This window comes from Grammomys surdaster, unplaced genomic scaffold (genome assembly GCF_004785775.1).
Source record: "Grammomys surdaster isolate TR1022 unplaced genomic scaffold, NIH_TR_1.0 212, whole genome shotgun sequence".
Taxonomy (NCBI): domain Eukaryota; kingdom Metazoa; phylum Chordata; class Mammalia; order Rodentia; family Muridae; genus Grammomys; species Grammomys surdaster.
Window position 1 is genome coordinate 2699391 of NW_021604657.1, and position 15017 is coordinate 2714407.

Below are 15017 nucleotides of genomic sequence, written 5' to 3' on the forward strand. Positions count from 1 at the left end.
TTTCTTTCTTTCTTTCTTTCTTTCTTTCTTTCTTTCTTTCTTTCTTTTTCCTGAATGAGAACATCTCTTTTCTAAGTAAGGGCGAGAAAACCTACTTTCTCAAGAAGAGGATGTGAATGGAGTCAAAGAACTTTACTTTTGCGTAACTGATCTGAAGACCATTTGCATCATCTGTTTTTGGCAAGGAAACACTGGTTGTGTCACTGGCTGTGGTATCTCCCTTTCTCAAAGTACACCGTTATGGAGAGTCCTACCTGGTCACATGGAGCTAGAATTGTCAAGGAGCATGGAGTTGTGTGAAAGCAAGGCCGTAGAGTCAGACTAACACCCATTCGAATCCCACCTCCATCTTGAGGAAGTCTGAGGCAAGTTATATACCCCTGTGTTGGCTTTCTTATACAGAGTGGGGATGGTCTTTCCTTTCTGAGGTGGCTGTGGACAATAATTGATACAAGAGACTATGCACATAGGGCCAGCGAAATGGCTTAACAGGTAACTGTGTATATCATCAAACTTGATGACCTGAGTTCAATCCTCAGGACTCACATGATGGAAGGGAATGAAAACCAACTTCTTCAACTTGTTTCCTGACTGTGGTTTACAGACACACACACACACACACACACACACACACACACACACACACACAAATTTTAAAGAGACCCTGCATACACATGTGGAGAATGAAGATATCATACTTTACGTTGTTTTGTTGCTAGGACAGTTTTCTAGACAAGTTAGTATAAAAGAAATGAGCTCAAGCAAGTTTATTGAGTGCTAGGAGCAGAGCCCTCTCCATCTCCCGTCACAGGTAAGTTGCAAACAGTAGGACTAATGACAAAAGGAGCTGAAGGAAGTAAGGCTCTTACAGATGTAGCTGAGTGTGGATAGAAACATCAAGATTTTGGGGCAGCTCAATCCCTTTCCCAAGAGAGAAGCTGAGTTTGTGGAGCACACTCAGGAGCTGTGCCATTGAACTCTGGCTTACAGCTTACCCAGAAGACAGCAGAGCTTGACACGGTAGAAAGGTCTGTCCTAAGTCTCCTTGTTTGCAAACTGAATGAATGTCTGTCTTCTGGAAGAGCAGGATTCTGACTGTTACCTCAGCTCAGTACAGGTGCAGAGAGGCACGTGATTCAAGTGTCCAGAGAAAGGTAAGACAGGGAGGAGACAGGGTGCTTCCTTAGGACTTTAGTTTCCTTCTGGACTCCCACTGTGAGCTAAGCAAGGTCAAGGCCTGGGTCTACTTTCCTGTGGAGGCTTTTCTCCCTTCCCATCATCTTCCTCTCCTTTCCCTGCAAATGAACTTATGGTTTACAGTGAGGAGGTGTGGGAGATAACAGATACCGAGAAGCCCAATAAGAGAAGGTGTCCAAGGTCATAAATTAGCCAAGTTGGCTTCAGATCCCCAGAGCTGACCCTAGTGTAGTGTGTGCTCTCAGCAACTGGTATGCTGCTTGCAAAACTAGTGCCAGTTCCTATGCCAACAGTATAAGGATTGAACAGAGCAGGGATGGAGTTCCCATTGTTCTTTCCTCTGTTCTTTTTAGCATTAGGTTAATTTCTATTTCCAGAACTTACAAGCATCAAACCACACAGCTCTGGCTTCTCTCCCCTGCTTACATTATGAAGTCCCTGATTTCTGCAATGTATCTTCAAGCTTGCAGGCAGCCTTCAAGAGCTCTGGAGTGTTCATGCCGAGGAGTCCACCAGCACCAGCACCAGCACCAGCACCAGCACCAGCACCAGCACCAGCACCAGCACCAGCACCAGCACCAGCACCCATTTTGCCAGCAGCTATTTGGTGTGTGTGATCCTGGATTTGTAGCTGTGTGCAGGTAATACTCTAGTGCGCTTGAGTGTGGATGGCTGGTCTTATTCCTTAGAGTGCTGGATTCATCAGAGTTGAACACCAGCCTGTCAGCTCCACAGTACAGGTACTTGAAAATAGAAGCCTTCTTTTCTTCCTGCCAAGTCTGGAATAGACCGAAGTCTATTTCCCATTGTAAAAGTCATCTTCAGTTTTTAATGACTCTGAGTTATTAAGGAAAGTGACTGAATCCCCAGCTGCTGGAGCCAAATGAGTGTGGAGCTGCAGCATTTACAGTTAACTATAGACAGCACAGCTCACGCCACAGGATAGGGCGAGCTTGCCGCTGAATGCGTTCCTGCTAGGTTTATCATAATGAGTTTTCTCTGGAAAAAGGTAAGACCTAATTTTCAAAATGATGGAGAACTTAACTCGTCCTTTTCCTCTAGGGACACTGCTATTCAGACCCAGGGACCAAAGGTAGCTGATTAAAGCCAACCAACCAATCAACCAAACCCCAACACCAAACAATTTTATCTCCCATCCTAAAGTTGACTTTGGATTGAATAAGCCAAAGAACTTTTCACTTCTTTCAGATATTACATCCCTTTCTTTTCAATCCAGTTACCACATACCTTCCCCTGAAAGCTAGAGAGCAAACTGGATGTGGGAAATGGCTTGAAGCAACAAAGACACCAGCTTCTTTGTGATGGGTACTTCTGTCAACTTGACACAGCATAGAATCACCCAGAAGAGAGTCTTGATGAAGTTGTCTAAATAAGATTGGCCTGTGATGAACTATCTGAATATATCATTTGACATGGGAAGACCCAGCCCACTGTAAATATCACCATTCCCTAGGTTTGGGATCTAAAGTAGAGAAAGACAGCAGAATACTAGCATGTATCTATTCACTCCCCTGCTACTCTTGACTGTAGATGAGAAGAGCAGCTTCACAGTGATGGACTGTCATCTGGAACTGTGAGCTAAAATAAACCCTTTTTTTCTGTATTAGTGGTCAAGGACCAGCCTCAGCTTGGAGAGGAGTTCTGAGATAAGGGGTGTTTGAGAGTGGTGAAACAAATGACTTGAAGTCAAATCATGTGTCCAAGCTGGCATCTTATTTTCTGCTCAAGACAGATTTCCAGATTTCTCTCTCTATGTTCTGTTTGAGACAGTTCTCCAAGCAGTTTTCTCTGGCTATTCTAAAAATTCTCTGGATAGCTTAACACTTGCAGATCAAAAGCCCAGGTTTTATTCACCTATCAATTCAGTCATTACTCCAGGTTCCCTTCTGATTTTCCCTTGAATCAGAATCCCATGACCCCAGCCTCTTGATTCTTAGAAGACAGCAAGCACACTTTTAAACTTTGCAAAAGAATTCAGAAATCTGTCTGACTTTGTTAAGCATAGACTGATAAACTAGCTGGATGGTAATTTCAGACTCTGCTCTGAAATTAGCATTTTTACCATGCCTACCCTGGACCTAAATTCCCTCTGTTCTCGGCTGACCCTGAACTCAGAAATCTGTCTACCTTTGTAAGCACAAACAGAAAACTTACCTGTGAGGGATCTCCTGTAATCAGCACTCCCTAAATCTCTTTATCTCCTTCTTTAGTGTTTTTCTGACAAGTTGGCTCACAGTGTAGCTGCTTTTCTTCCTTAGATTTGTGAAGTCCCTTATATAATTCATATTGCATCCTTATATTTTGCATAGTTGAGAAATTATGTATTTTTGAACTCATGTTTTCAGAGTTCTTTCCCACAGCCTTAAAGGCTGTTCTGATGGTCCTAGCATTTACCATTTTGATAAAGATATTAGCCATGACTCATACTGTCTCTGATTATTATGAAGTAATTACTGATAAGAGAGAGGCCATTCTTTGAAGGAGGAATGTGAAAATATGTGCATTATTATACAAACAAGCCTTACAACTACAGCAGCCGTCAACACTTGTGGAGACCCATGCCCCTCTGGCCATGTTCCAGGGGCAGGAACCATGTCATTCCACTCCTATCAAGGCCGGGCAGGACCAGGCCCTTAGTCAATGTTCTATTGTGAAGAGACACCATAGCCATGACACCTCTTATATAAGAAAGCACTTAGCTGGAGCTTGCTAATGATTTAGTTCATTATTGGCTTGTTAGGGAACATGGCAGTACACATTCAGACATGATGCTAGAGAAGTAGCTGAGAATTCTATACTTGGATTAGCAGGGATAGGGGAGACACACACACAAAGAGAGGTGGGGAGGGGGAGAGGGATAGGGATAGGGAGGGACAGGGAGAGAGATTGACTAGCCTGCCAATGACACACTTCTTTCAACAAGGCCACACCTAACTCTAACCAGGCCATAGTTCCTAATACTTCTCAAGCAGTGCCACTCCCTGATAACTAAGCATTCAAATATTTGAGCCTCTGGGGCTATTCTTAACCAGACCACCACATTCCCTTAAGTTGTCTTTGTCAGTGTATTTTATCAAAGCAACCAAAATAGAACTAGGACACTCCAGTAGCCCTTCTAAAGTGGGACTGGTAGGGAGAAACAGGCTAGATTAGCATCCTTCTCTATGATACAGAAAACATATCTCTTACTTTGAAGGGAGTAACAAAGTTTATCCTGGACCCAAATATGAGCGACGAGTGGCTTGGCATCTCCGGCTCCACTTACCCCACATTTCATGTTTTGAATGGTAGCTGTTTCATGAAGCTTTTTACAGAAATTGTGAACAAAGTCATAAATTAACACTTTTCAAAAACATTGGTAGAAGCATCAAAGAGGCTTGTATGTCTTGGCAATAGGCTTCTAAGGCTATGTGGTGATGTTCTTCATGGTTGGGTTATGGGAGGTAAGAGTTTGTTTGTATACTCCTAAAGAAAGGAGGAAGGAAGGAAGGAAGGAAGGAAGGAAGGAAGGAAGGAAGGGAGGGTTGGGGGCAGTGTATCTGAAAAGAAGGCTCAGTGGTTCAGAATACTGTCTGCTCTTCTAGAGGATCTGGGCTCAATTCCCAGCACCCATAGGGCAAATCAGAACTATCTGCAACTCCAGTCCAAGAGGATCTGATATACTTTTCTGTCTTCTGTGGGCATCAGGCATATATATCATGCACAGAAGTACATGGCAGACAAGCACTCATAAACATAAAATACTTTTTATAGGTGGCTTTTGGCTGATAGTCATGGGAGTATGGGCAATAAATGGCTACTTAGGGAACTGAAGAATGCCCTAGATAATTTGGCTCTGGACCTACAACATTCTGCATGTCCACTGAAGTTTTAACCAATCAGCCTTGGGGCATTCTTAACACAATGACAGCTTGTCTCTGGGAGTTTTCTATTTGCTTCTGAAAGAAGGAAGGCAAGTGACTAACAGGAGGCCAACATGAGTTGGGAAGCCAGGTACAGAGTTCAGCTCTCCACTTGCTGTGGCTGGAAATCTCTGCAGGTCCACCCTAGGGGCTCTGACTCCATTTGTTAGTTCAGAGTCTCGGGTGAAAGACTCCAGGTTCTGGTATCAGTGTTTCAGTTCCTCTTGGGTGATTCTAGTTAGTCTAGTCTATGCTGAAGTGTGACCCAGGTGACCTTCAAAAGTGACTGCTAACACTTCTGAATGTCCTTGGTCTGCCCTTGAGTCAGTTAAGTAATAGAAGAGTAACAGGTGTCCACAGAGAATGTCAGTGTGATCAGATTACAAACATCTGCTAGGAGAGAGCTGAGCCACCAGGGAAGCTGTGTGGAGGGCCCTCAGTGATAAGTAAGAAATGGGGGAGTTTGGGAATGTCAGTATCAATTCGTTATTGTTTTGAGATGGAGTTAATATAGCCCAGGCTTGTACTCATCAGAACAGAAGAATGGAATGGAGAACAGAGGAGTATGCCATTTCAATATCCCCCCAAAATGTATGCTGGTTGCTCAGCAGAGGGACCAAGATGCTTTATGATGAAGTACATACAGCACTGTGGCCAAAGTTTGTTCTTGAGTCAATCCCCAGTTTTCATCATGGTTCCCTAATGACTGAAACCATTTTGTAAACCGAGGAAGATACTACTAATACTGTTTACAGAGGAGGACACTCAGGCTCACCAACAAGCAGTCTGCTGTTAGAAGGATCTCGGTTTTCACACCTAGGCTATTTTATCTGCAGGGCCACTCCAGAGTACACTGGTTCATCTTTGGTCTGTTCTCCAGGTCTCCACACTGTAAACCTGGAGGCCATTGCAGACATTTTGTTCTGCTTTGTTTTCAAAGAGGCAACTTATGAATTTTTCACCAGAAAGACAGCATGCTCTATTATTCCATTTGGCATTTATGGCTGATGTTCCAAACACCAGCAGAGAAACCAACACTATTCTGAGCTGACTGCAACTTCTTGTCCCCACTTCTGCAGCAACTGCTTAAACCTTTCAGATCTTGTGAGGAGTGGCACAGGCTCAGGACTCCCAAGACCAACTTCACAGCAAAGGAGATTTATTTGCCCCAGAGGGATAGAGAACAGGGAATAAGAGACAAAGACAGGCAAAGACAGGCAATAGAGGACAAGAGATAAGGGGAAGGGAAGAAGAGAGAGGAGAAGGGGTATTTGTCTTGGAGTGGAACAAATGACTTCTACTGGATAGAGAGGAGACAGACATAGTAGGAAAATGGCAGTTTTTAAAGGTATGAGGGGAAGGCCCATGTAAGTATGAGGTGTTTAATTCTAATTGGGCATGTTAATTAGGTGAGCTGAAGGGAGCTTTTGATGGTTGGACTTCAATACTTTGATAACTGAACCTTCGTAGTCAGCCTCAGGAGGAGGAAGTGGAAATAGACCTTGATGGCTAGCTTTAGGAATGTAATCTAACGTTGTTTTGTTTGTTTGTCTGTTTGTTTTTTTATAGCAAGGCAGAGGGAATGGGAGAAAGGGCAAGGTCTGTCAGTGGCATGCTTGCTACATTCAAGCTGGCCAGAGTCCCTTCAAATGTGCCTTCAGATAAACATGATACTGAGTCAAAGCAGTTTATTTCTTTCTGCCCAAGGACTTGACACTTGTGCCAACTTTCTTCAAATTTTAGTGTTACTGAGACCAAGGAGTGTTGTTGATGGCTCTGTGCAGCCTGCATTTTGACATTAATTTCCACTCTTCTGGGAGGGGCTTCACTTACTCAGGTGACTTCTTGTGAACCAATCCCCTAATGAATAAAGGAGCCAATTACTGGGCAAGAAGAAGGGACTTCCGGGGTGGAGAGGGAAAGAGGAAGAGGAGAAAGAGTCCTTTTTGGATGGAGACAGTGTGAGGATAAGGTGTAGGTACAAGATGTAGGTACTAGAATCTCCCGGTTTCTATGGTAGATCTGCCAGGATTCACTACCAGAGGATTTACATTTAATATAGATACAAGATTAGGATTCAAGTTGTGTCCAGAGATTGAGCTACCATTGTTTGTGAACTAAATTTGTGTAGTGTTTTCCTTCCCGAGGAGGTTCTACTAGGTTCCAGAGAGAAAGGTACAGCGGTGCGTGTGTTTGCCAGACGTGCACCACAAAGGCCGTGGGGGTTTTGAAGCATGGGGCTGGCGTGGTAGCAACCCCCCAGTGGGAACTTAGTGAGCTGGGTGGAGAGATCATGGAGCTCTGAGTCAGAGTCTTCACGAGATAAAACAGTCGGCCTTTGCTCACCAGCACTTGGCCAGCCAGGCATCGGGATTGAGGTGGCCTGTGGGTGCTGGGCATAGTGTGGGAACTTGACAGCAGAGCTGGGAAGCTTGCCGGTTGTCTTTGTTAATACCTCCTGCAACAGGGGAGAGGAACTCAAATGCCACTGGTTGAAGAGAGTAAAGTTAGCAGGAGGTACCTGAAGCTATTGAAGTTTTCTGTTTAGACAGGCGCAGTGGCTTGTAGAGGAGTAGGCACAAGGAGACACCAGTGGTGATACAGACCATCAGTGAAGTGACAGCATCCTTAGATGCTGGTGTGCTCACCCGAGTTAGGAGTACCTGTGTTAGGATGTGAAGATCATTCTACTCTAGCATGCTACAAGGCATAATGCTGGCTTTGACAGGATAAACTGGCCAAGTGCAGTTTCAAAATATAAAATATCTTCTATATTTTATCTATATATTTTAATATATAAAATATGTATTATATATTTCTTCATGGTAAAGTACCTATAAAATGTCATCTCATTCACACATAGATTATACCTATTGATTATCAACCATACTCCCTCCACTCCAAATTATTTTTGGTGGCTGGGTAGAGGAGCTTTAAGCCATAGTATAGTGATGCTAATGGCACTGGAATGTTTGTTCCCCATCCTCCCATGATCCAGGATGTGAAGTTTAAGAGCAACTCTCGGGGCTGGAGAGATGGCTCAGTGGTTAAGAGCAGTGACTGCACTTCCAGAGGTCCTGAGTTCAAATCCCAGCAACCACATGGTTGCATTACATTAAAAGCATTACAGCATCCCATCTGTAATGAGATCTGATGCCCTCTTCTGGTGTGTCTGAAGACAGCTACAGTGTACTCATATATAATAAATAAATAAATCTTTAAAAAAAAAAAAAGAGCAACTCTCTTGAAAGCCATGGGCAGAACACTGGGCCACAGGCTCTGTCCTGGATCACATGCTTGGGGAGGAGAAACAAGCACCAGTGTATGATTTGTGAAAGTTCTTATCCTTACCATGGGCAGCATCCCACAGTGGCTTTAGAGACATGTCAGTGTCTTAGCTTTAATATGCTTATGCTAACACACATGCTAACTGATTCACAGCCCCATGTGTTGTTACTGACCACTTAGCTGCATTCATATATTCTAATAGCTAACAGGCAGGACATTAGTGTTCTCAAGCCTTTCCTATGTACCCAATGGAGCTGCGCATGTGCACGTACACACACACACACACACACACACACACACACACACACACACCCTCACACAAAACTCAGTAACTTAGTTAGCTACATAATTTAACAGATGTGGGGAGGGAGACTACTTGACTTAGGCCACAAGAACTGCTCTGAGCCTTGAACACAGGACCATTCATCCTTCAGCTTATGGTAGGTGGCCAGTCACTGGATATACCACACTTTCTCACACAGTGTGCCACCATTCCCAGTTTTCTTAAGTATAGCTTCACATTCAGTGAACTCTGTTCTACTCAGAAAAGAAAAATTTAAAAAGGCAAAAAAGCATCAACAGTAATAACAGAGTATGCTAACTCATCAGTATGAGGAAGAAAGAACTTAAAGGGCATCCGGTTGATTGACTGACTGATATATATATATGTATCTTTATTTGTGACTTGTTAGAAATGCTGAGAACAATTAATTAATTAATTGCTACAAATGCTGCTTCGGGCATGGCTTTGGGGTCTGATGCTCTCTCCTGCCAGGAGCAGGGTAATGGGTGGTTGTGCTCACACCCACTGCCTCACTGCACTGAGGGCAGTGCTGAAAGTTCTGAAGACCCGGTGAGTCCCCTGGACAGCCAGGAGGAGTGATCCAGCTTCGACTTCATGGCCGGCCTCCTGCAGGTGTCTAGCCAGCTCCTCTACATTCCAGCGTCCTTGCTGGTTGTTGGCCACCAGGTGACCAACGATATGTGGATAGAAGGGTGTGGAGACACATTTCACCAACAGCCTGGCATCCACGAGCAGGGAAAGCAGCTCCTGGTCACAGTTGGAGTCATTCACCTTCAAGAAAGAAGAAAGCCATGAGTGGGCAGTGTGTTCTTTCTCCTAATTCCTGCGCCCTCTACAGAGTTGTCAGGGCAGGACTTTCTAGAGCCCCTTCCAGTTCAGCCTGGAAAACAGGCACGCTCATGTCTCAGTCTCATGATAAGAGAGCTAAGGTGTGAGAAATTGTGCTTAATGCTGTAGTAAGTCATAGAGCCCCAGTCTGGATTTCTAAGTCCAGGCTCCTAACAACCACGTTTACCATCTCAACCGTCTCTCCACCTACGGTTCTTAGACCCAGCTCTCGGGAATGCAGAGCCACAAGAAAACCCTTTTCAGGGTAGGAAAGCCTTTCTTCCTAGACTGCTGAGAGTAAGCAGGACACTAACAGAACGGTGGGCCGAAGATGTTTTTGTTGAGGCCTGTGAGGGTGCACCTATCATCTTTCAAGCCTACACATGGTTCTCCATAGCTTTGCCACTTTGTTTATTGGCTTATTTTCTGGTGTGGGTTATCATTCCTTCTTGTAAGGAATCAAGTTTATATGGATAGCATATCAGAAGTCATCACTGCCACCGGGCATCATGAGGCAGCTGCATGGAAGCTTTTACTTGCAGTCACAGCACATTTTAAGTGTGGTTGTATGGACCTCAAAAGTGATGTGGCATTTCAAAGTCAATGAACTAATTACTTAGATCAATCATATCCAGACTCTGTGTGGTGTGTTCTTCTTGCCTGTTTGTCATGGAGAAGAGTAGGTCCTGAAGAGGAGGACACTATCTCCTGGCACGAGGACTGAAAGCCAGAGCATACCATAAGGCAGTGCTTCCTTCAACAGCGCATAGGGAGTGTTCATAACCTCACCCATCAGCAGCTCCAGCGGCACTTCCTTGGTGACCTTTTCTAAAGCTCTGTGAGCCAGGCTCATCACTCCTCCCTCCAGGCTCCCTACACACCTCATCAGGTCTCTTCAAGCTATGCTATAACAATTTGTCTGTCTCTCCTGCTGATAGAGTTGGAGGGGGAAGGGAGGGCACAAGAATTTTACAGGTTTTCTGTTTCAGTACTCAGTGCTATCAACATTGGTTGGCTAAGTGGCCAAATGAGCCGACATCAGTAAACATGGTCACAGCTTTATAAACTGTACAAGTATGTGAACCGACCTCCGATACCCAAGGCATTGGATACTGCTATCCGGGCACTTCTGCATCCTCAGGGTTCTTTCTCTAGCTTCTTATTTCACACTTGTTTTGAGGTAGAGTTTTTCAGTTGTAGCTCAAGCTGGCCTAAAACTGGAACTTGCAGCAATCTTCCTATCTTAGGTACAAGCCATCACATGTGACTTTAATTTCCCAAATTCTTACACATATCTATTTTACCTAGAAAAATAGTTAGTTGGTTTCTACTGGGCTTTAGGCTTATATTGTTTGGGGATGCTATAAGGAGAGGCCACTAGTGTAAGAGATTGACTCTCATGCTTTATAAGGGCAAGTGCTCCCATCATGCCCTGATAGGGCTGCCTATGTGCCCATAAGCTCTGAATGGTTTCTCTCTCTCCACCCCACCCTGCCCAGTGCCCAACTCTGCTTTTCACACTTGTCAAACATGAATCTTAGCTCCTCAGAGCTTCTGCATCCCCACCACATGCATATGCTCTCAGCTTCCACAGGACTCTGCTGTACCAGTTCCATCCTTACGCAATAGATGAGCAAGGTGTGGGCGCTCCATGATGATTCTGTATTAGCAGCTCTTCTGTGATTAGTTTGTGTGTTCTCAGTTCCCTTCAAGGTGGATACTCTATATTGTATGTTTTCCAATGTATCCCTCATGCTTAGAGTGGCTGGCCATAGGGTGGTAGCACCTCAAGGTTTGTGAAATAAGAAGTGAATGATTGAATCACTCAACAGGCCATAAGTGTTTCACTGTACACTGTTATCTGTGTACATGTGCAATCACATGACCTTTGGGTTGTTTCCTTCACTTATTTTTCTGGTTTACTCTTCAAAAAGGCTTTCTACCTCCTTTTCCAGGAGCACAGCCAGGCTCCTGTCAAATGGTTGATAAAGTTCTGGATAAAAGGTTGAGTCCAGCCACTGCTGAGTGAGTTGTCCTGAGTATGTGTCAAGGCTGGGGAGTCTAGACAGTTTCAACTAAAGGAAGAGACAGTTCCTCTGCCAAAGCTGGTCCCTCTCACAGTTCCTTCAGGCCTGACATCCATCACATCTGCTTCAGGAGAGTGGGGCCCAGCTTTTCTGGGAGCTTCCCAAAAACTGACAGGGAACAGGCAGGAGGAGCAGAAGTGTGCAGTGTGCAGTGTTTGCCACTGAGATGACCCCAGGAAAAGGCAGGGAGGTTCAAGAGTTGCACTGATCATGAGCAGAGAGTAGGGAAAGGCTCTGGGAAATTCTGCTCTTGCATTTCAAGACTGATAGGGACTGCTTCATTTCATTTCTTCCTGTAACTTCTGTCTGCCTTTTGGTAGATGCAAGGAATGGCTTCAAAATTGTGATTTGCAAAGAAATTACTGTGGAGATAATTATTCTGTGCACATCTGGAACAAAATACAGAATGAAAAAATAATCAAAAGCTGAGCTTGGTCGCTCAAGTCTGTAATTCCAGTTCCTGTGAGGCAGAAACATCAGATGCTCAATGCTAGCCTGGGCTTCACAGTGAGTTCAAGGCCGTATTTAAAAGTAGAAAACAAGGGGTGTTGAGATGGCTCAGTAGCTAAGAGCACTGGCTGCTCTTCCAGAGGACCTGGGTTCAATACCCAGCATCCACATGGCCACTCACAACTGTCTGCAACTCCTGTTCCAGGGGACCCAACACCTTCATACGGACATACATACAGGCAAACTACTACTGCATACAAACAAACAAACAAACAAACAAAAAAAGGAGGTGTGATGAGATGGCTCAGCATCTCAGCAGGTGATGACTTGCTTCCCGAACCTGATGACCTCGGTTCCATCCCTGCTTGATTCCCAAAAGTTGCACTCTGACCTCCACCTTGTGCTGTGATGTATGTGCCCTCACACATACTACTAATAAGAATAAAGACAGAAAGAGCTTTTGTCTGATCTGTCCCAACAACTATTTTAAAGAGAAAACTGCTGGCCAGAAAGGAAATGAGCAGTGACTGCCTTAGGCTGGAGCCTCTCCACAGCCCTCATGTTGTTAGCAGTGCTTCGTGGCCTGCAGCACTCTAGGCATGGGACACTCCATCCACACTTGCCAACTTCTCAGACCTCAGATTTTCATCTTTCTTATTTTTTTTTCTAAAATTATAGCTAGAGGTATTAATGATCTGGTGCTGCCTACCACAGTGGGCAGTTTCTATTTCTCCTATGTTATGTATTCTAGCCACTTCCTTTACCTGAAATTAGAACGTGAAAAGGAAATGAAACACTTTGGGGAAGAAATCAGTCCTCCAAGCTTGGATCACAGGAAAGCATGACTGTGCCTGCACTCCCCTTCCAAGAGCTGTGAACTGACAGTCCTTTCCTAATACTAAGAATTCTAAGAACGTTTTTATGGCTTCCATACTTAAATTTTTTAATGGTTGCAAAATAGCCTATTGAAAAGATGTCACCATTATTTAACTTCTACTATAAATATTCAGCTGTTTTAAATAGAGAGTATTGAAACACTACAATGGATGCTTTTCATGCACATATTTTCTTTTATTGAATTTTTTATATAGTATAAACTTCTAGAAGAGAAGATACTGAGTCACTATGAGCTGAACTATGCTATATCCCTTTCCCTCCTTCCAAAATTGCAACACACCAACTCTCCACCTGAGGACTACAGGCAGGGAGGCCATGTCTGGGTTTAGTTAGAGACCAGGCCTTTCAAGGGGTGAAAAGGCTAAAAGGGTTCATTGTGTGACTTACAGGCCAACCTGGGTTTCACTGTAATGGATATTTTGTTTTATAATTTCTTCAAATGTTTTAAAATTTAAGTTCTAAGTATTACCCCCTCCTCTTGCTCCCTCCCCCAAGACAGAATTTCCCAGTATAACCCTGGCTTTTCTTGAACTCTCTCTGTAGACCAGGCCAGCCTTCAACTCACAGAGATCCACCTGGCTCTGCTTCCCTAGGGCTGGGACTAAAGGTGTACACCATCATCACCCAGCTAAATTCTCAAAAAAGTGTTTCTGCATAATTTTCAGACTTTTAATATATGTTTATTGCATAAACAAGACTGAGTCTGTCTTAGGTGGTTCTGACAAGAATGTCTTCCTTACCCATAGTGGAATATGCATTATCAAAAGCGATGCACTTCTGACTTAGGTTGGTAAGGCTCTGTGCAGAATCTTACCCATCAGGCTAAGATATTTTGGACATCCTGATAAGCCCTTAGAAATAATGATCACAGGAGTGATCACGAGACTCTGTTTATTGTCCTGCTTCTTCTTTGACTATCTAGGTTTATTGTCTTGCTTGTTCCTTGACTATTTGCATCTATTGTATTGCTAATTCCTCAACCTAGAACTGACCTTAATACTTGCATGTAATTTAAATGGCATAAAAGCAAAAAAGGAAAAAGAGGGATGGGATGAGGGTTAATGGGGGGATGGGGAAGGGGATAACATCTGAAATGTAAATAAATAAAATATTGAATTAAAGATATATATATATATATATATATATATTTGAATATAGCAAAAAATATGTTTAATATGAGCCCTAAGTTCACCAATTGACCCTGACTTTGATATTCAGCATTGGAAAATCACGTATTCTTGCTAATGGATTAATTGGTATGGTAAGGACTCAAATGAAAAACAGTATGTTTTTCTGGATCTCAGTTTGACTGTCTGATGTAAGCATAAGTCAAATCTAGAAGGGTTGGTTGATTTTCCACTAAACAAGTGAATTAGGGGGAGATATAGTCTGGTGGTACAAACAGGAGCCAGGCCTTCTTTGGGTTAGAGATAGATCTGTAGCCCTGGATATGTTGCTAAACATCTGTGTGGCCTTGCAAGGGCATTCCTCTCTGAACTCCATTTTCACATCAGAATAGCATTTTGTATGAGGTCTGACAGTAATGAAAGCTTTCACATGCCTTGCACAATGCCTGGTGTGCAGTTTAGCTGCAGTTTTATAGCAGAATAAAAATTTTTCTAGAAAAGAAAAAACTAAATATTTACCACATGAAGAGAAGCATGTCCCTTCAGTGTGCTCATGTTATGATTAGTTTTTGACACTACATAAAACTCTTCAGATCTTGGGAGAGAAATGTATAGATACAGACACAGAATATTTCTATCTTCCAACTATTAAAAAGTTATCTGCTTAGTTCCTCTTTCAACAATATGTAATGAGCCTTCTCTGCTTAAAGTCGTTTTATGGATCTCCATCAAGCTAAGAATAATTACAGTAATGAGGTAAACTGCATTCCACAACATAATGTGTATGGGGTTTCATCTCAGTGACTTTAAAGATCATTTGTTAATATTCTACTGTTTAGGAGGGACATTTGCCTCTTTTTCACATACACCAATACTTCATAAGTTATTTAAGATATTAATGTACAATTGCAGAAAA

General features: G+C 43.3%; 1 protein-coding gene across 1 annotated transcript in view; it reads right to left on the bottom strand.

Annotated features, from left to right (window-relative positions):
* Positions 1-9049: 9049 nt before the first annotated feature.
* Positions 9050-15017, bottom strand: part of Nbas (neuroblastoma amplified sequence) — a 285612-nt gene continuing 279644 nt past the window's right edge. Inside the window, exon 52 of the mRNA XM_028772232.1 lies at positions 9050-9483. Within this exon, the coding sequence (XP_028628065.1) occupies positions 9208-9483 (276 nt within the window). The 3' untranslated portion in view covers positions 9050-9207. The remainder of the gene's footprint in view (positions 9484-15017) is intronic.